This window comes from Eutrema salsugineum, unplaced genomic scaffold (genome assembly GCF_000478725.1).
Source record: "Eutrema salsugineum unplaced genomic scaffold, Eutsalg1_0 scaffold_8, whole genome shotgun sequence".
Taxonomy (NCBI): domain Eukaryota; kingdom Viridiplantae; phylum Streptophyta; class Magnoliopsida; order Brassicales; family Brassicaceae; genus Eutrema; species Eutrema salsugineum.
In genome coordinates, this window is record NW_006256414.1 from 7,425,690 (window position 1) to 7,448,400 (window position 22,711).

Genomic DNA, 22,711 nt, shown 5'->3' on the forward strand with positions numbered 1-22,711 from the left:
GAAAAGAGTGAGCCCAAGCCTATGTTTGTGATAATTATAAAGAAATAGTTGATCACATTAATAATGGACAAATAAATAAGGAAACACATAAACCCTAAATCGTTTTCTATAAAAATAAATATTTTCTGCCTCCGCTCATATTCATATACTATTATTTTTTTTACGGTTTGTTCTAGGGTTTTGGCGATTGGTTACTCTACGTGGTTTTTTTTTAGTTTTTATTTTTTTGTGCGATTTTCGATATGTTCCTTTGCTTACAGATTAACCTAACTATGTGTTTTTCTAGATATGGTATTTTGAATCCACTGAAAAGTATGATCATAATTTTGGGTTTCGCAGCATATTGTTAGGTAAAACTTCCTAAATCTGGTAAAAGAATTGCAAAATATGTTAAATAAAGAATTTGATATAATCAAATTATAACAAATTTTGTATAGTAATTAATATAAGTATTTATACAACTTAAAACTTGCGTGTTGGATCTTATTATTTATTTTGATATTTCTTTTTATTATATTGTCATCTACAATTTAATTATTTTTATTATTATTACTAATTATATTTGATAATCTTAATAGCTACCTACGATTTTAAATAACTCTAATATACGATTAATATTAATCGATTTAGAATAATAGTAATGGATATTTAATATTTTTATGATTTATGTTTATATAATATTTTAGCCTCAATTATTGAAAATAAAAATATGACGTTTATGTTACAAAAATTTCTAAAATCAAATTATAATAAGATTTGTGTGTTGATTGTGTCCGCGCCCCGCGAACAGATACCTAGTACAGAAATATAATAATTGAGCGGGAATGTTTTGAATGTATCCAAAATCTAAAACCTACAAGAGAATTCGTTGCATTCAGAGCAGACATAGTGAAATACACTAAGCAAAATCGTATAGACTATTTAAGGTGATTCCACACTTTAAATCTCCAGAAAATTTCACTCACACTATAAACTTTCAAACTAGAATTATTGGGTCTTGGTTTTTTATAGGAAATAATTATACTATAAGTCATTTTTTGAGATACAATTCACAAAATGGCGCATATTTTTGTTTTGGATAACTTATGGGGTATGCAAAGTCTCTCTTACCTTTACATCACTAAAAACCTTCACTACATAAACATCTCTGTCAATTTCACCGATATGAGCTTCTCTCTACTTTCTCTCTCTTTCTCTCTCACCCTCACACTCTCCCTTTCTCACTCTTAGCCATGGCTTCCCTTCTCTCTTTGTTCGGCGGATGTCCACCGTATTATCCGAATCACGAGGATTGAGATCCATCAAAAGTCACGTTATCGGAAACGGCGTTATCATATCCAATTTCGTTGACATCGATTCTAAATCACCTAGAAGAGATGTCGTTTGTAAAGCATAGAAATCTACTACAGATAGTATGCTCACGATTTGAAATCTTATCGATTCAAATTTATTCAATTTCACCTGTATTCAAATTGGGTGAAAAAATCGAGTGGATTTACTATTAAATCATTTCCAATTTGTTTTCAATTTCAATTGGCTGTGCTTCGGAGTTTCTGGATAAATTGGTCTGATGTTTGGAAGAATTGTGAGTTACTCTCTTTGTGTAAATGAATGGACTTTCTTTTGTTGCTCTTTTTGTAATGTAGCTTCATGAATGCAGGTGTAGAAACGAGGAGCTTCTAAACTCTGGTTAATTGATGAAATGAAGGTTTCAAACTGGTTTTGCTCTCTACTATATCTCTTCTTGAGTCGATTTGGTTTGTTTTATTTTGTTATGAATATCTATGGGCTTGATTTGAGTTACTTAATGGATTTTTGTTTCTAGTGTTCTATGAACTGAATTCGTGTTGATTAATTGATCATAAGTAAGATGGTCGAATCTACTGGTTAGAAACGTTTGAACTCGTTTCATATTTTGGATTGTTTATATAGTATCATTAAATTAATCATTGGAGATACTTCGAACTTGTTTCAGGTCTCTGGTTCTCAAAGGGAAACCTATGTTTGCAATGATTGACCGCAAGATAGCTAAGGCCAAACCCAATTTGGATCATGTATGTGGACAAGTGCACATGGACAAGTCCATTGAACTGATGAATTATCTATTAGAGTATGTACACATGGACAAGTCCATTGAAGGGGATATGAACGAAGGAGAAAGATATATATGAGATGGTGTCTGTAAATTGTTTACCTTTTACATTTTGACTTGGAGAGGCAAGCTTAGTACAATGGTTGTAGTAAAAGGCTTTTTATATATTTATCAAATAAACATGACTATATTTTTTTGCTCCTAAAGATTCTTGTATGGTTCTTATGACAAACATGACTATATTTTTTGCTCCTAAAAATTCTTGTATGGTTCTTATGCTAAGAACAAGTAATTGATCATGTAACATCCACTCCCCCACACTTATCATTTGCTTGTCCTTAAGCAAACAAGAACAAATGAGAGAAAGAGGTTGAAGGTGGGAGTTCAAATTCCAAAAGTATCACAGCTAGAGGTCATGCTCAGTGTTCAAGTTCCTAGTTCTAAAATGCATCACAACGAATATACTCCAAAAGAGTTAACCATTTCCATCTCTGAATGCATCAAGTCTGAGCCTTAACCTACACAAAACCTTCTTATTCCTCAGCCCTTTAGCATTCATTAATGGCTTTCAAGTGAATCAAGATGATGCATACTTAAACAAACAAGCTTGGCTAAGGGTGAGATTATGAAATAAAAATGATCTCATTTCATGCATATATGGGTTCAATTCAGCACAAGGGATATCTCACTGAATGATCAAACTTTGGCAAAATGCTAAAGGTAAAAAACAACATATGCATATAAGGGTAAGAACTAGACACCAACCATTTTAAACATTCCTATTGCCTAGTTCTCATCCTCCTCCATTCTCCACTTTCTTTTCACAACCCATTCCCATTGGATTCTTTCTTTTCTTTGTTCTCTACCAACTCACTCTTCCCCCACACTTATTCTTAGCCAAAATCTACTAGCTCCTTGATGATGGAACTATACAACATGAAACCTTACCCTTGTCGCTCTAAACCTAACACTTTTTTCTAAGTTTGATTCACACACAAACAATTTGGCTTGAAAGAAGGATGGGTTCAAGGAGTGGTAACTGTTCCAATATAACTGTTCCAAAGATGATAATCAGCTATTTGAGCTAAGAAAAGAGTGGTAAAAAGGGAGTTCAGCTCAAATATGTATATGGTATCCACTAGTTCATTCAAGTATGCATCACATGATAATTGCAAATCAAGTTTAAGGTTTCACTTGCTAGGGCTGAATTCAATTCACAATTTTCTTCAATCAAGACTCAGAAAATTATGCACAAGATCCAAAGATGGTTCATCCTTAATTTCATTTCCTTGAATGCATAAGAGAACTAAGAACTTGAGCATTAAACAAACTAGCTAAGTGTGATGCTTATGCTTGGAAAACTCATCATAACTCCCAATGCATGATGCAAACCTATATGAAATGCAATCTACACTCAATCCTAATCATGAAAATACATCTAATGATTTATTTTTGTGGAAATGTTTTAAAATTTTTGATTTTTTTTTTTTTGGGTTTTTCTATGCATATAGATGAATGCATGATATGAATGAGACTCAAAGTGCAAAAGAGAAAATAAGAACATAGAAAACAAAGTTAGATAACACTAAACCCCTCCCCCACACTTAAAGTACAGAGTCCCTGTATAATGAAAGCATGAGAAAGAGATTAAACGTACATGAAAAAGAAAAATAAAGAAAAAGAAGAACTAGATGCTTGAATGCTATTTACAAGTTTGGAGTGTTACCAGATGTGTTTTTGATGGAGAGGAGGATTGAAACTGTGCATCAGAGGGATCAGCTTTTTCTTCTTGGACTGGTGGAGCAATAGATTTCATTCTTAGAGTCATCCTACAATACTCTGAATCAAGTGAGTACAAAGTGAACATGAACAATGCCATGTATCAAAATCGATTTTCTCAGAAGGTGAAGTTACTTGGTTTCTTGAGTTATGAATCATTTAAACAGTTCAAATCAATGCAAACACCTAAATGCCTATCACCAATTCATCAAGGCACAAGAAACTTCTTTGAAAAATCAATTTTGGTCAAATTTTGTTCAAAAATGGCTAATGCTCAAGAACACATCTTTTTCCAAGCAAGATTCAATGTTGATGTTTAATATAACCATTTAGCACCTAAAAAATGAATCCCAAGGCATCTAACACCCTATCAAAATCGATTTTACACATTGCAAGTTCAAGAATCACCATTAAAGCCATGGAATATGATGAATTTTGACAGACAAAGTACCTTGGGATTGAGATGCTATGAGTCAAATGAGGTTATGGAATGAGATTAACAGCAGGAAAACGAGCTCAGTGCACTTTAAATCAAGTTGGACAAGAAATGAGAGAGATATGGTTGAAACAAGTGCAAGAATGGTGTTTAGAGAGCAAACTCGGGTTTATGGAGAAGAAAGGGTTGGTGTGGCTTGGACCGCTGGGTATTTACCTTGACTGGTCAACACGTCCGTACACCTCTGCCATGCCTCAAACAACACATGGCCTCCATGTCGTGGCACTAAAATCTGGGGTTTTACCCATTTTTCCCAACATGCCATGCTACGCACTATGCCGTGACCACCTGCGAAAGACTTGTGGCTTTGCTTCCTAACCTACCATGCCTTGCACCATACCGTGGAACTATACCATGGCCATCACCAAGAAAAATTTGATGCTCAAAAACACCTTGACACGCCTCAAACTTCCCGTGGCACCTATGCAGTGCTCTCTTGCGAATGAGTTGAGTTTTGAGGTTCTCCTTGCCACTGCTTGCATCTCAGTGTAGGAAAATACCGTGGAAACAACTTCTGTGCTTGTGCTCAAGAATTTTCACGTGCCACGCCTCATTTAACCCATGACACCACTCGTGGCCTCTTGAAACACATTGCCATGACAAGAATCATGGCGTGGCCTTCATGCCATGGCAAGCTCCAAAATATTTTTCATGTGAAATCAAGCTTGTCACGCCAAGAATCACCCATGGCATCTATGCCATGGCCTCATCTGAAATAATTCTTCCTGGAGAAACAGATGTGCCACAAGTTAAACAAGCCATGGCATCAACTCGTGGCACCTCAAACACTTAGTCATGTTTCCACCTTTTTGCACTTTGTTCACCACTTCTTGAAGCTAGAGAGCACCAAGATTCACCTGAGACCTGAATACACTCCACAAAACACATCAAAACATCCTAAAAACATAAAAATAAAGCATTTTATTATTTACAAGGATAAACATGGGATTGTCTCCAAGTGCACTTTGTTTTAAGTCACTAAGTTTGAAATGTCATACTATTTTTAGTGAGGGGGAAGAGGAGCATTGATGCTCCTTGTCTTTTCCATGAATTCAAGCTTAAGAACCTTGTTCATCAGCTCTTGAACACCATCTGATCCTTTGTCCTTGAACTCTGGTGTGAGGATTTCTCTTACTTTGGCAAATGGTCTTGGTCGTCCATTACCTTTAACCTTGTAGTCCACAGCTTGACCATCAAACTTCTGTGGAGTGAGAGTTAAGACTTGAGAAGATGACCCAAGGGTGAATGGTTTGGTGCTTTTTGGACTATTGTCTTTGGACCCTGAACCATTTCCCTTGTTGTTGCCAGTTTCTTTCTCACTTGGTGTAAGAGACAAAGATTCCAAGCAAGCTTCATCATCACTAAAGAAATCCCCATCAAACTCAAGATCAGGTCTTATTTGAAGTTCTTTCTTCTTCTCAACAGCTGCAAGGGGTTTAGGCTCTTCTATGGTTCCAATACTCCCCATATACTTCATCTCATAGTCCTTAAACTCATCAACTTCCTCAGTAATAACTCCACAAAACCCAGCAAGAGGAAGCTTAAAAGGATAGAAAACTTCATCATATACCTTTTTAAGCACCACTTTTTGAGTATCAAAGTCAATCCTTGATCTTGTGGTGTTTAGAAATGGAGTTTCCAGAAAAAGAGGAAGCTCTTTGGTCTTCTTCATCTTCATGACTACAAAATCAGAGGGAACTATGCATTGACCAACCTTTAGTGGATAGTCTTCAAGGATTCTATATGGCTTTAGAGTCTTGATCCCTAATCTCTCCACCATGTCTAAAGACATCACACTAATGTTTGATCCAGAATCACAGAAAACATTTTCCACTTTCAAACTTCCAATAGAGCATAAGATGGAGAAATTCTCTGGATTACCTAGCTTTGGAATAGATTAGGCTTCACCTTTTTTGAATCAATGCTAGAAACTTCATCAGTTGTCTTTGCTTGAAGCATTCTCTGTTCCTTTCCTTCAACAATTTCAAAATCATTCTTTTTCATAGCAAATCTAGCTGTCTCCCCACCTTCTTTCTCAATGTCCTCATTGAGATCATAGAACAGGTTCTAAAAGTCTTCTATAATGGTGTCCTCATCCTCAGCAGTGAGGGTTTTCTCAGTTGAGACTTTGCCATGAAGAAGATTCTCAATTTCTTGGACAGCAGCATTATTCTATTCATTTGAGAAGATGGCATTGCAATATTCCTTTGAGTTTGAGAAGTTGAGTGTCCTTTGTTGTTCTCAAGAGTTTTAACTTTGGACGCTAAGGTTGCAATCTGAGTAATGTGGTCAGAATAAGAACAGTCCACCTTGTTGTGGATCTCTGCCATTTTCTTGTTGAAATCCATGGAACCACTTACTTGACTTTGGATGAGTTGCTGGAGCAGGTTCTTGGTTTCTTGATTCTTATTCCCTGATTTCTATTGGAGGCTTTGTTGTTGGGGAGGGACAAAACCTTGTAAGTGACTTTGTTGAGGATAAAAGTCTGGGTGGGGGGATTCTTGTAGTAGTTAAATCCTTTTTGGTAACCTTGCTGGCCACCTACAAAGTTCATCTCAGCTGTGGTGTCTTCCGCTTGAACTTTGTCCTGAATCCCATGATTCACATCTCCAACAATGTTGATTGACTGATGTGAAGCTAAGAGAAGTTTATCTAGCTTCTCATTGAGAGACTTGATATCTTTCCTTGTCCTTTCCTCTTCAACACTCACATCTCTTTTTCAATTTCTGTCAAAGTCTGACCCATATAGCTTATCACTCTGAGCTAGGTTCTCCACAAGAGTCATGGCTTCATTCACTTCTCTGGTCATGAAATTACCATTTGAAGCTGTTTCCAATAAGAGTATGACCTTTGGTAAAGCACCTCTGTCTAAGGTACTTAGCAGCTGCGAATCTGAGAATCCATGGTGAGGGCATTGCATGGTATACCCTCTAAATCTTTCCCAAGTCTCACAAAATGGTTCATGGTTCTTCTGTGTGAATCTTGAGATTTTATTTCTCAACATTGTTCTTCTTGATGAAGAGAAAAACTTAGTCATAAATGCTCTTTTTCATTGCTCCCATGTTGTAACTGAACCTTGAGGTAAAGAATTTTCCCATTGATGATCTTTGTCTCCTAGAAAACAAGGAAATAGCCTCAACTTTAAGCATCTTTGTTAAGCCACAAATTCTATCAAAGTTGTCAAGATGATCCAATTGGTCTTCTACTGCTAAGTCATGAAATCTGTTTGACTGCACCATGTTGATCAAGCCAAACTTGATCTCAAAATTTTTGTCAGGTGTTAGAGTTAGAATCCCATTTCTCTGACCCTGTTCATTGGCTTCATCACCTGCTCCAACAACTTGTCTAGGACGTGGTGGTGGAGCCTGTTGCTGAGCCTGGTGGTTTCCATTACCACCATGAGCCTGTTGCCTTTGTTCCATACCCAATCTCTCAATGTGCACAGCTCTTTCTCTTTCTCTTCTTACTTGACTTCTAGTTTGCATGCACCTACAGGAAAAGACAGAACTTGCAAGGAAATCAGTAAACAAAAAATGACTTGATCTCAAGAAGATCCAAAGTCCTAATGCTAGAATATCACTTCAATTGGCAACGATTGATAGTAAGAACTTTTAGGTTCAAACCCAATTACTCAAACTACTCATTCATCATAGTATTTGAAGTATCAATCCAAATGGAGATGTCTAGGCACTAGAACTATGAGAACCTATCCTAATCCAAGTCTAATAAGTGAATGAGTTGGTAACAAAGTGATCTAAAACATAAACCAAACAAGCAATAATGATGAACAAGCTAACAACTTAACAAAGCTAACATGAGAAGCAAACAAAGACTCAAATTCAAAATAAGATAAAGTTAAGCTTCTAGGTGTGATAATTGATCAGGGTGCTTTCAATGCTAATTCATGATGCTAAGCAAACAATGAAACACTTGAAATTCTTTAGTCTAGACTTCTAATTTAGATTAATCCTTTCTCAAGGCAATAATCCCTATGATAACTACCTAATCAAAACTAATTATCATTAGTGAAAAGATAATTAACAAGCATAAAATCCAATATCTAAATGACCAAACAGCCTCTTTATGCATCAGATCAAGAGCTAAGATAGACTGAATTTTATACAGAAATATATAACAAGCATCATATGATCACTATTCCCAATCAACTTAATTAGAACTCTAAGGCAAGATCAATTCTTTCTCAAGATAATGATCACTATCATAGTCAACATTCAAACCTAACTCTCATTAGTGTAATGATGATCAAGATGCATTAAAAACCATTTGTAAATTGTCATTTACACTTCAAACAAGCATTCCCATGGTATTCAAAACATAAACCATTTAGTTAGCTCTTTCAGACATTTCATCAAACACCTTGTGGGTGGAGAAGTGTTTTAGGTCTAGATCAAGCTTATAACAAGAAATCTAGCATTAAGAGCAGCTAACTAAGGAAAGGAAATGAGAATTTAGCACCTAAGCATCAATAACTAAACATCTAAGCACCATAATATACACACCTAAAGACTTATAAAAAGACTACTCACTAATTATACTTAACACACTTGATCTTTTGCAAGAAGTGATGTTAAGCATGATTAATAAGATAAAACAATTAAAAGATTGATAAGATGCAGCTTTGAATGGTTAAAAACAAAGTTATCTCTTATTAAAATCAAGGTTTTAAACAAAAGAGGCAAAGAAACAAAATAGGAATGAAAGATGTTCTCAAATTAGGTCTAAAACATATATATAGGGAGTGGGCCGAACCAGGTAAGCCCAGGAAAAAATAGGTCCTGATCCGGCCTTGTTGGGTCTTTGGTGCCTTGCCACGCCTCAACTCAAGTATCTCCAAGTCGTGGCCTCAACCCGTGGCAATGAAATCTGGGTTAAGACATCAAGAACATGCATTGCCACGCCTAAAATCATCTTCTCCTTGCCGTTGCCTTTAACTCATGGCAATGTGCGAAAGATTATTGGAGAGCTGGCCACGACATGATCAAGCCATGGCACTATGTCATGGTATTAAAATCTGGGCTTGAGGCATGAAGAACACTGCAGTGCCATACCTAGAATCATCACCTCCTTGCCATGGCCTTAACCCGTGGCAAGAGCCGAATGTTTTGATGTTTTTCTTCAAATATTGGCCACGACATGAGCAAGCCGTGGCAAACAAGTCGTGGCACTGACCATGTGTGATGTTACATGGCACCACGGGATGCTCAAGTCGTGGTCATGTAAAAAACTCAAGAGATGACACTTAGGCATTTTGGGCAAGATTTGGTGTTGTCTTCACCATGGGATGCTTAGGTCGTGGCATCAAATTGTGGCATGCTCCAAAGATGTGAGTTTGACATTTCCATGAGTTGATTTGGTTGTGGCACGAATTGACACTTAAACAGGTGCTATTCCAAAGGTAAGACTGACTCCAAGAAGACATATGTGTATGTGAACCGGCATAACTTTCGAACCAGTGATACGGTACTCAAGATTACAGCTCCAGGAGATAGGTGACTCAATAAGCTACAATGTTGATGAAGAGTCCAAATGCATCCAGTGATAGCAAGGCTTCTGGTACAGCGGTTTTTTGAGCCGCATCGGATTGTCTTGGATTTAGACTGCAAGACAGGTTCCGGTTCAACTGGCTGTAACTTTCTTCTCACTGCACCAAATAAGCTGATTCTAACTCCGTAGCAAAGATGGGTCCATCCTCTACAACTTTAGTACGAACATCAGAAACTGAATCAGAATGAAAAGGCTCCATCTTGGGAGATCTTTGAAGAGTATTGGCGGTTGAAAAATTATGTCCGAGAGCCATGTACACGATGTACACGATTTGGCCAAGGGTCTTGTACCGCGGTTCATGTTTTTGGCCGAGAAATGTGACCTGCGGTATAGAAAATGGCTGATACACATTTTTAACCTATTTCTTCATCTTTTCCACATTTTCTTAAGTGGTCTCCACTCTTTTGCTCCTAAATATCTCCAATGCACCTGATAAACACTCCAAATATGCAGGACTCACTTGGACCTAATGCAAATTCCTAATAAAACTAAAACAGAGATAAAACACTAAGAAATCTATCTAAAATTTATATTTTGGACTCTAAACATGAACTAAAATGCATACTAAACATGATAATTATGCATATATTAATCCACTCACTCATTTAATACCTTGTTCTTATATAGTTTTCATGGACAACGGTTTACTGGCACGTCTTGTGGACAACAACTTATGGACAGCAGTTTGTTGTCAGGTCTCGTGGATAACGACTTATGGAAAACAGTTTGTTGGTACTTCTCGTGGGCAATGTCTTGTCAAAAATGTCTCATAGACACGTTTTGTGGACAACATTTTGTGTACAACAACTCATGGACAATGGCTCACCATGTCTTATGGGAAATGTCTTGTGTATAATGTCTTGTGGGCATCTTGTGGTTGTGAAATCCACCTTGAATACACCCACAATATAGTAAAAGGTTGTTCATATGGTTCTTATGCTAACAAAAAGTAATTAACCAAGTAACACTTGCTAATTATAATACATGGTTCGTATATAGTTCTCATGGAAAATGGCTCAATAGCATCTCTCATGGACAACAACTCATGGACAACGGTTTGTTGACACGTCTTCTCGAAAATGTCTCGTAGACGTGTCTTGTGGACAACTTTTTCCACTTTTTATTGTCCATATGGATAGGTTTTGACTCAAATCCATCAAGAGTATGAAATCAATTAGATTTTACCTTTTTGTATCTTTAGCGAGGAGATTTGTTTTTTTTTCTTCAGATTCACAAGATACGTATTCATAAAACCTGATCCATTTTATGTTGTCCATATAAATGACAATCGATTCAAATCCATTGACTTGTTCTTTTGTATTTTTTGCTGGGAGATTTGTTTTTTTTTTTAGATTATAATACTCGTGTCCATAAAACCTTGTCTACTTCTTGTTGTCCGTATGGATAGGTTTTGACTCAATCCATCAATACTATAAAATCAATGAGTTTTAATCTTTTTTGTATCTTTTGCTGGGACCTCGATTATTCTTTTGGAATTGAATCAACCGCCTTCCTCCTTAACAAACATTCTTCCATGTCCCATCCGGATGGGAAATAGGGATCAGAAGGGGAGGGATGACTACCCTGAGGAGAAAAGAAACAGACAAGGACCAGTATCTTACAAAGCAGCAACAAAATACGGTGCTATTGGCGGTAAAGACTTGGCGAAAAAGAGTGGTGTGAAAAAAGGCAGTAAAAAGGAAGAGGAAAGACAACTGCAGAGGAGGAAGGAAATCAGTACAAAGGAAGAGTGGAGAGGAGGCATGGTGAAGGCTCGTCGAAAATCATCAGGCCATCTGGGTACATTCCTCCAAAGGAATTCAATAAGTAATATGTGACATCGGGCTCGAAGCTCTCAGCATTGGGTAGGAAATCATTAGACATGTCTGCATATCAAAAGGAAGAGGATAATCGATCGGTGCAGGAAGCAGAACACGGTAGAGGTATGGTTCCTGTGGTTTTGTCTCGAGAAAAATTAGTGAGGAAGAGCCTGGATTTTGAAGATGAAGATCTTCTTGGTTATGGCTCTCGGATGTCTGAGTTAGATGGAGCAAAGGAGGTGAGGGTGCAAAGTGAGAAGTTAAATAACTCCGATTTGGATAAAGGTGATATTGTCATCGAAAAAAAAAATGAGACATGTGATGCTATGAACGAACTCTTACAACAAGTGAATTCAGGTGTTGAAACAGGGGATATTCAATTAAATTTGAATGATAGCTTTGGTAATTTAGGACAGGAAGAGGGAGAACTTCTTGAAAGCACAAAGATAGTAATGGAGATGATAGCGGATACGGTTACTTCAATGGAGGATGTCGAACCTGTGAGAAATGAAGGAGTTGACACACAGATGAATGAGGATAATGGCAATATCAGGAAAGCTACTAAACTAGGTGAAAAGAAAAAACAAGCAAAACCCAATCTGCAATATATGGGGGGGGGTTCTAAGAAGAGGATGGTTCAAGCCTTGCTTTCTCCTCGTAAAAATCAGGTGGCAAAATTTTTGAACCGTAATGAAGATGGACTTGCTCAAGGTGTTCCAAAGGGGTCTTCAATCCCAAAAGTGGACCTAAACCATGAGAAATTGGTCATAAATGAGAGTTCTTACTTGAAATTGCCAACACCTGTGTAGTAGTTAGACAATAACTTATCTTGGGGAGGTTTGGAAGAAACACAGGCCAGAGTTTTTTTTTTCACAAACCAAATTGGAGTTTTCTTTTTTACAAAAATTTTAATTTCATTTTGGTTATAATAAGTTGTACACGGTTGAGCCGTGTGGTGCGAGTGGTAGACTCGCTTTGTTTTTATGAGGATTCTTTTAATTTCAATGTATTATTTTCTAGTAATCGAATAATTGATATTGAAGCTTTTGTTAAAGGAACAAGAAAAGCTTTCTATCTTTTGTTTATGGCGATCTAGTTCCAAAAATGCGGGATTAGGTTTAGGAAAGATTATCTCGAATAAGTTTAAATCGGTTGGATCCTTGGTTTCTTATTGGCAACTTAAATGAAATAATTGGTAATCAGGAAAAGCAGGGGTGGAACATTACTACATGTATCAACTTCAATGTCATTTAACTTTATGATAAGACATTACGGGTTTTTGAAATTCTGTGTTTGTGAAATAATATGTCATGGGGACGACGGAGAAATGGTAAAATTGTAAGATGCAGACTTGACCGGGCTTTGGCCAACGAGAATTGGCACTATATTTTCCCACAGTTCTTTGTGGAATATTTGGCAATGATTGGATCAGATCATAGAACAATATTGGCAACAATAGCAGATAAAGTACCTGGAAAAAATCACAATTTAGATTTGATAAACGATGGATTAGCCAAGATGGTTTAATAGAATTGATTTCTAAGGGATGAGAAACGAATTAGGAAAATTATGATGTTGGAATTGGGGGGTCAAAATCAGGAATTGTTGACGGGAAGTCTCTAAGTGGCGAAAACAGAATTTGCCATATGGTAAAGAGAGAACTAATGACTTAAAAAGGCTCACGAGGAGGCCCAAAATGATGACACAAGAGCGGAGGTGGAGTTAATGGAGATCACGAGAATACTAAAAGAAGCATACAGGGATGAAGATCTATTTTGGCAGCAGAAATAACCAAAATCAATAGGCCACCTCGGGAGATAAAAATACAAAATTTTACCATGCCTTGTTTAAACAACGAAGGGAAAAAATAGGATAATTGGATTGTATAATATGGCAGGAACTTGGATTTCAACGGAGGAACAAGTCGAACAAGTGGAGTTTGATAACACCGTTGTTGTACCCATTTTTACTATTGATTTCAAATGCTTTTTCAAATGTTTTACTTAGTTTTAGGAGTTTTTATTATAGTTTTTCTATATTTGTAGTTTCAAGACTCTTTTCAGGAGACTTAGAGAATAATATGGCAAAATAAAGAAAATCCACATTTTTAGTTCAGAGTCAAACCGTCAGAAGTTAGTCTCAAATGAAGACCTTCTCACCGTCTGATCCAGCTCAAATTTGGAGACATTCAAGAGGATACTAACCCGCGGCAAAATATCTCCTGGCCGCGCCCCACACTTCTCACCCGCGGTGAACCATCATTTCACCAGTCCCGGAAGACTCTCACCCGCGGTGCACATAACTCGGCCAAGGCCCAACATCAAGCCAATTTCGCCATTTCTTTTCAGAGAAGCCCTGAAGAAGACCTAGAATACCTTAGGACCTATAAATACATTTCTTAGCAGTCCTAATTGGGTGTGTGCTCCTGTTATGAGTTTTCAAGCCACCACCAAACTTTGTTTCTTAGGGTTAGGCAAAGGAGAGAGGGATTCTTCCCTTGAACCTTTAGCCTATCTCCTTTCTTTTATCTATCTATCTATTCTATTTCAGTTTATGCATCTTTCATATATTTTTATCTCTTTCTGCATCATGTTAGAGTAGTTTGGTAGTCGAGTTCTAAGGATCCATCAAGGGGATCTATATGTTCGATTAGGATTTCTAGTTTTTCTCAACCATATTCTAGATCTCATCTCTTCTAAGTTGAAATTAATACATGAGGTTAGAGTCATGAACTAATCTCTGAACCAATGATTGATCAGAGCAACGAGAGTGATGTATCAGATCGCCAGACATAGTTTTGGAAGAACATAGTCGCTATAAGAGATGAAAGCAAAGAGATGAAAGCTACATGCAGAGAAGATGTGAGCAAAAACAAATTCTATTAGTAATGCATGATCTTACTCGCAGCAAGAGAAGAAAGCTACTTGCCAAGTTTAAGTGATTAGTTGGTTAAGGTGACGAGAGTTGGTTAGCCATATAAGTGCCTATTCTATTTCTATGCAGATACTAGAAACATATTCAGATATTCACCCTGAGACTAGTCGGAAGATGCTTAGACATCGATTAGGGTAAACAAGAGAAGTCTGTGTCAACCCCTATGAGTTTAGATCTCTATTTTGAATCGTGCATCCCTTACATATTCCTTAGAAACTCATCCTTATTGCATTTTTAGTCTTTAGTCGATTTAGTTTAGGAATTAGGTTAGTTTTATTTTATCTTTTCTTTTCACGTAAAAACAGAAAAACCAACAAAAACCCCCTGTGAGTTTAATATTTTGCTTATTCATCCCAGTTTGAAGTTTTTGCAGATTAGACATTCTCCTTGTGGATTGACACTCTAAGTACTACATCGCACGACTGTGCACTTGCAGGATGTTAGGGTTTTATAAATTTAAAACTTATTTGCGACCCGCTAACCCTAGCATGCATCAAAGTTACATAATTTTGAGGAATGCTTCTCCTCATCTTCCCCATCAGACTTTGTGGAGGCTTTGGAGGAAAATTCCCCATTAATTACAGATCAAAATAATGAGATGCTTACGGCACCGGCTACTGAAGCGGAAGTCAGATCAGCATTTTTTATGATGAGTCAAGAAAAAGCTCTGGGACCAGACAGGATGATGGCATTTGTTCGTACAATGATCTTAGCCAATTATTAAAGTTGATATTGTGAATATGGTCACGATTTCTTTGATACGGGGGTATTTGATCAACGATTAACTATGAAAAACATTTATTTAATACCCTAGAAAGACAGACCTACTTGGATGACAGAACTAAGACTGATAAGTCTCTGTAATGTAGGATACAAGATTATATACTGTATCTAGACCAAAGTGTTATGCCAACAGTTAAAGCGATATTCCCAAATCTCATTTCGGAAACACAATCGGCATTTGTCTCGGGACGACTGATCTCTGATAATATACTGATAGCACAGGAAATGTTTTTGGATTAAGAACCAATAACTTATGTAAAGAAAAATTTAGGCCCATAAATACGGATATGAGTAAAACGTATGATAGAGTAGAATGGATTTTTGAACAATATATGTTGAGAAAATTCGGGTTCACGGAAAAATGGATCACAAGGATGATGCGATGTAATACATCGGTTCAATATAAAATCCTTCTTAATGGACAAACAATAGGCCAAATACAACTGAAAAGGGGTCTCCAGCAGAGTGACCCTTCATCACCATATACTATGTACGGAAGTCTTAATAGCAAATATTAAGAAAGCGGAAAGAAATAATTCTCTAACGGGTCTAAAATTGCATGTGCAAGCCCGGATGTCACACATTTACTATTTGCTGATGACAGTCTCTTTTTCTGCAAAGCTACTAAGAAGGAGTGTGAGATGATTCTCAAAATACTCAGTCGTTATGAGAAGGTATCTGGATAAAAAGTTAAGTATGATTAATCGTCAATACAATTTGGTCATAAGGTCCATGATATGGTATAAAATGATTAAAACAGTCTCCAGGAATATCAAGTATTGGAGGCATGGCATATTATCTAGGACTCTTGGAGAGCCTTGGAGGGCAAAAAAATAAAAATTTGTTATTATGTAGTAGAGCGACAATAAGATAAAGTAAATGGTTGAACCTCAAGTTTTTATTAAAACGGGGCAAGAGGTTTTAATTAAATCATTGGCATCGGCAATGCCCATTTTCGTTATGTCATGCTTGTGTCTACCTAAAGCAGTCACAACAAAATTAACTAGCACAATGTCTCGATATTAGTAGTCTTCAAACGGGAATAAAAAAGGAATGCACTGGTTAACATGGAAAAAAATATGTAGAAATAAATCAAAAGGAGGAATGGTTTTTTCGCAATTTAGTTGATGCTAATACATCTTTATTAGCAAAACAGATGTAGCGTTTAATAGATAAAACACAATCTCTGTTTGCAAAAGTTTTTAAAGGGAGGTACTTCCAAAAATTAGATCCCCTTGATCTTATCAGATTATATTCCCCATCATATGGATGGCGTAGCATTACCTCGACAAGATCACTGGTTATTAAACGACTAAGCAAAAGAGTTGGTTCTAGGAATTCCATATCTATATGACATGACCCCTAGATACATTTTTCTCGTCCGAGATCTGCATATGTAAAGGTTATAATTATTACCCGAACTTAAACGTTAATCATTTGATTGACCCAGCGACAAAAACATGATCTCTAGATTCAATTAACGCAATTATTGAACCAAAGGATGTAGAAATAATTGGGAGTATGCATATTAGCAGTACTTATAGACCAGATTCTTTCGGTTGGCATTTCAAAAATTCCGGACAGTATACGGTAAAATATGGCTATCAAGTGGAAAACCATCATCTAGTGAGAGATCATGAGGTGTTTTATGGACCACACATAAAAACATTACAGGTACAGGCATGGAATCATAAATGTTCACCAAAACTAAGGCATTTCATTTGGCAAACTATTACTTGTGGGCATTCGAAAAGTGCCTGATTAATTATTTTCTCCTCTACTCCACACTGAAAGCATTGTGTATCACATTGAATTCCTCAGTTATTTAAATTTTTGTCATTGGCAAGCATGGACTTTATCTCAAATACCTACTCCAGCAGGAACTTTTCCAACAGCGTTGCAAATTTTCATCATCTTTTTGGAGACTTCCAAAAGATAATCCAAACTCACAATTTTCATGGATAATGTGGTATATCTGGAAAGAGAAAATGAAATAGTTATACTCAAATATAGACAAAGGTCCACAAATAACACTAAAGGTTGCGGAAACAGAAGCGGTACTATGGCACAATGAAATAAGCCGGAAGCCAATATACAAATTGTAAGCATTCCATCTATCACATTCCATGCATTATGTTGGGTGGTGGTGCTATATAGATAGTTCTTGGAACAAAACCGACAAGACATCTGGTCTATGGTGGTTCTAGTTTAAGGATGGCATTGACAGTATAATATTAGGAGCGAGGAATATACAAGCGTAGCTTAACCCTACTTTATTCTGAACTAGAAGCTCTCATATGGGCTATGCTTTGAATGAGTGCAAACCAGAAAACAAAGATAGCTTTTGCAACAAACTGTTCTGAATTGGTGAAGATAGTGTCAATACCTGAAGAATGGTCAGTTTTTTTTTATCTATATTTGGAGGAGTTTGTGAAGATTAAAGAGGCTTTCACCTTCTTTTTGATATCACATATCCCACAGACGAAGAATATGAATGAAGCTTTTGCAAACCTGAAGACGAAGGTAGCTTTTACAACAAACTGTTCTATATTGGTGAAGATGGTGTTGACACCTGACGAATGCCCAGATTTTAATCTATATTTGGAGGATTTTTTGAAGATTAAGGAGGCTTCCACAATATGCGGGACGTAGAGGCTCGCTAACTATAATTCTTGAAGATGTAGCAGATTATAAAATTTGGATATGACATGTGTACTTTGGAATGCCATGCACCAATATTGATATTAATGTATTGGAGTTTTCAGATCTTTTTTCCAATCTCGCTCAATGTATTGCTCGTCCTTGTCAGTATGTCATTTGATGAAAATAGAATATGGGTTATTTATTTGACTGATGATATATCAAAATGGTCCATTGTAGTGCAAACTATTCACAAAGCAACAGATCCTAAGAAAAAAAAATTTGCTACACAACAAGAAGAATGTTGGAAAGAGTTGAATGTGCCTTGAGAGTTTTGTACTCGTGTTTTGCAATTGCGAAATGACCAGCCCGTTTTTAGAAAAAAAATTGATGATATATGCCATAATGACCACTTGTATAGTTTTACATAATATGATAATCGAGGATTAGTGTGATCTCAATGCGCCAATTGAAGTTGGAAGAGAAGCTCCAACTCCGTAGGTTGAGATAGCAGAGGATAAAAATATCCGATTTTAAGATTTCTTGGTCGATATAGAAAAATCAAAATTAAAGAAGCTCATTTCTTACTTCAAAATGCGTTAATTGTTTATTTGTGAGAGAAGTATACTAATTGTGATGCCTAAACAAAAATGTATTAGTTGTTTGTTATTCAACTTATGTGGTGTAATAAATTTTTATGATAAATAATTTTTTTTAATACATTTATGTTCTATTATTGTTAAAACATAAAATAGATAGAATGATATTTTTTTATTAATGTTTATATTTAAACAATCCATATTGGGATCCTTAAAGACAAATTGTTTTTTCCAAAAGAATGTTAGTATGTTGCCGGGGATATCCGCTTTTGTAAAAGCTTTTATTTTTGTGCTTATCCAAAAGAAATCAATCAGAAGAAATTTTAAAGATCAACCAGAGCAAAAATACTATAGAAGTAAAATTAATAAAAAGGAAAAAAAATTTTAAAAGTAGCAGATCTTAGAAGCCATTAACACTAAAAATATACTATATTTGAATTATTAACTTTAATTAGAGTCAAATATAGAGATGACCATTGGAATAAAGTCCTTTTCTATTTTTTAGAGAACTCTATATTAAGAGTAAAAATAAAGTCAACCACTGGAGATGCTCTAACGTAAAAATAAGAGTAAAAATAAGAGCATCTCCAATAGTTTCTTCAGTTTTTCCTTCAAAAATGAAGTATTTTTCTTCATATTTGTCTTCAAAAAGAATATTCCAAGCATATTATATCTCTATTTTATTATTAATTGCTAACAAGATCTTCAACTTTTCAGTTTTACAAACTTTTACCTATTTATTTTATTTAGAGAAATTGTTCAACCAAATTATGATTTTATATAATTTAAAATTTTATTGTATAAAAATAATTATATTACATAATGTAAATAAGAACAAACCATAGCATAATCTTACGATGTACTAGAAGACAAATATTTTCCCATAAATGATCAATTAATGCATTTCAAAGAGAGAAATGAGCTTCTTAATCCTTGATTTTTCTATATCGAGCCAGAAATTCTTGGAACCGGATACTTTTATTTGCTTCTATTTCAACCTCCGGGGGTGTAACTTCTCTTCTTACTTCAGTTGGTGCGTTGAGATCACGCTCATCTACAATTATCATATTATGTAGAATATACAAGTAGTCATTATGTAATGTAACACATTCTTATCCCAAAAACGAGCTGACCCTTTCACAATTGCGAAACATGATTGAAGAACTCCAAATGCACGTTCCACATCTTTCCTGCAAGCTTCTAGTTGTGTAGCAAAATATTTTTTTTTTGAACCCACTGGCTCATGAATAGTTTGCACAATGGTCGACCATTTTGATATATACCATCAGCCAAATAATAGCCCATATCATATTTTTTTCCTTGAATGAAATAATGAGCAGGAGGAGCAATACCTTGAGCAAGATTGGAGAAAAGATGGAAAGACTCCAATACATTGATATCATTATTTGTGCCAGGCATTCTGAAATATGCATGCCATATCCAAAGATCATAATCCGCTACAGCTTCAAGAATTATACCTGGTGATCAAGTACAACCAGCATATTGTCCAGTCCAGCCGGTTGGACAATTTTTCCACTTCCAGTGCATGAAATCCAAGCTACCTAGCATTCCTGGAAAACCTCATTTTTCACCAATGTAAAGAAGCCTAGAAACATCATCAGGTGTTGGTGAACACAGGTATTGAGCTGAGTATATTTCCATTACGGCTCTAAAATCTCTTCATACTTTCAATTATCGTTGATTCGCCTATCTTAATGTGCTCGTCTGTGGCATCAGCTGGTACACAGTATGCTAGCATCCGAAACACGGATGTTAGTTTTTGTAGAGAGGATAATCCAAGTCTACCAGTTGAATCCTTTCATCGTTTGAAGTACTTGTCATGAGTTTGAACAGTATTGACTATACGAAGAAATAAGGGGCGAGACATTTGATATCTCTTGCGAAACATAGCATCATTGTAATGAGGGCTGTCTGAGAAGTAGTAGTTGAATAATCTACAATGTGCGCTTTCTCGATCATGGTGTATGAAAGAGCGTCCATGAACCAAATCACTGTGGATCACTTGGTTGCTTTGTTGGCTAAGAAGGTATTGAATAATTGCATTGTTATTAGCAATAGCAAGATGTATCGCTTATTCTTCTTCTTCGAGACTATTGATCATTTCCATATTGTCATCATCTGAAGAGGATGATGATGAATCATGAAAATGCAGTAAAATTGGAAAATTAGAATTCATTTCAAGAGATAGAATTTAATAAGAAAAGTAATAAGTATTTATTGGGGTTGTGATGAAACATATGGAGTTTTAATGCTATTTATAGAACTTGGAATCAAGTTGCTATTGTATTATCAAATTTTTTATTTTACCAAATTTGTATTGTCATATCATGTTACCAATTTGTATTTTACCAATTTTGTATTGTCATATCACTTTAGTATTGCATTATCAAATAATGTCATGATAGGTAGAGAAACATCAGAATCTTGAATTACTCTGCTATTCAATTGTCATTTGAGATAATTAAAAATTTAGGACAATTTCCTAAATCATTTGTCCCATTAAGATGAATAATCTAAGGGTTTGTCCCTATAAGATTTATTTTTTTGAAACCCAAAATTACCCTCAAATTTTCATTCTAGTAATTTTTTAAAATTATTTTTTAAACTCAGAAAAACATATAACAATTAAAAACAATAAAAAATAAAAGTTTAAATTATTCGTCAAATTAACTCCCCAGCTTCCTTTTGTGTTTTCTGTGACGAGAAGATTTTGTCCACTGCCGCGTCTTTCCCTCACTGCGGCGTCGATTCCGGTAGAAAATTCTGTCGTTTTGTTTGATGTTGGGGTTTTTAGATTTGGTTTTCAGTCCATATTTGAGAGGTTTTTGATAAGGACAGAAGCGGCAGAATCGATACAAACGAGCTGAGAGATGCACTCTTGAAACTTGGGTTTTCGGTGTCTCCTGTGATTTTGGATCTGCTCATTGAAAAGTTTGACAGAAGCGGAGGAAGGGATAGGGCTATCGAATATGACAATTTCATTACGTATGTTCATTAGTTTCAACCCCTTAACTATGTTTTTTCTCTGTAAAACAAATAAAATTTCATACTGATGATTCTGGTTTTTGGGTTGATGCAGGTGCTGTTTGATTGTTAAAGGTATGCTTTTTTTTATTTCTAGGGTCACGTTCTTAGACACTTGGACCAAATTGTTTTTACATTATATATAGAATGAGTGTTTGTGTCTTGATGTTTGATAAAATGGTTGCAGGGGCTGACTGAGAAGTTCAAGGAGATCGGATAGGCGTTATCAGGCTCAGCTACTTTCACTTACGAGACCTTCATGCTCACTGTTCTACTGTTTCTCGTTGCTTGAGTGTGATAGCTTCATCGAACTCATTTCTTTTACGTTGCAATATGTGCAAACTTTTTATCTTACTTGATCTTTCATGTGAAAATTTCCAAATCAGCAATAGCAATCCTTTTTTATATTTCTTTTGATAAATGGTAAACTTTATATAAAAGTAAAAAAAAAACTTTACAAAAAGTTGTTGGAAAACCAAACACAAAAATGTGCTTGTAATGGTATAAGAGAAGATATTGAAAGGTTGAGTAGTTGGAGCAATAGCAATGGCGATATTGCATTTCACACCTTCCTCATTGATCACACTGACCATATATTCATCTTGAAGAAGAACAAGAATTCACGGTTCGCAAGATTCTGCCATCAAAGTTCACAAGCATCTCATTGCAACAGATTCTGCCTCCTCTAGTTTTAGCTTATGTCCGTGCGAAAGAAGGCATTTCATAAGAGAAGCTACAACGCCATTTCTTCCAATATCTCCTTCCTATGTTTCTCGATCCTTTGCTTCCAACTCTTCTGTTGCTTCCCAATTTCTACTCACGAGATGATACATACATAGTAACATATGCAGAATATTTGAAAAAGATGAAGAAAATTTGAAGCACAAAGGTTTTTCGAGAATTGTAAAACAAATTTCGCAGAGAGAAGAAGAAAAAAAACGTGAAAAAGTCTTCAACA

At 35.9% G+C, this 22,711-nt stretch overlaps 1 protein-coding gene, 1 long non-coding RNA gene and 1 other non-coding gene across 4 annotated transcripts; all 3 read left to right on the top strand.

Moving 5' to 3' along the window:
• The first annotated feature begins 1,087 nt into the window (after positions 1-1,087).
• LOC112081445 lies at positions 1,088-2,282 on the top strand. 2 transcript variants are annotated; one of them, XR_002896507.1, is made up of 3 exons: positions 1,088-1,585; positions 1,661-1,719; positions 1,976-2,282. It is a non-coding gene; the product is annotated as an uncharacterized LOC112081445 (long non-coding RNA). The 2 variants fall into 2 exon arrangements; XR_002896506.1 differs by having other exon boundaries at positions 1,661-1,708.
• A 4,982-nt stretch (positions 2,283-7,264) lies between these two features.
• Positions 7,265-7,371, top strand: LOC112082269. The gene has a single exon (XR_002896927.1). It is a non-coding gene; the product is annotated as a small nucleolar RNA R71 (small nucleolar RNA).
• A 13,297-nt stretch (positions 7,372-20,668) lies between these two features.
• LOC112088380 (peflin-like) lies at positions 20,669-22,112 on the top strand. Its single transcript, XM_024158647.1, has 3 exons — positions 20,669-20,755; positions 21,551-21,714; positions 21,956-22,112. The coding sequence occupies exons 1-3, from the start codon at positions 20,669-20,671 to the stop codon at positions 22,110-22,112; spliced, it is 408 nt and encodes a 135-aa protein (XP_024014415.1).
• The last annotated feature ends 599 nt before the right edge of the window (positions 22,113-22,711 follow it).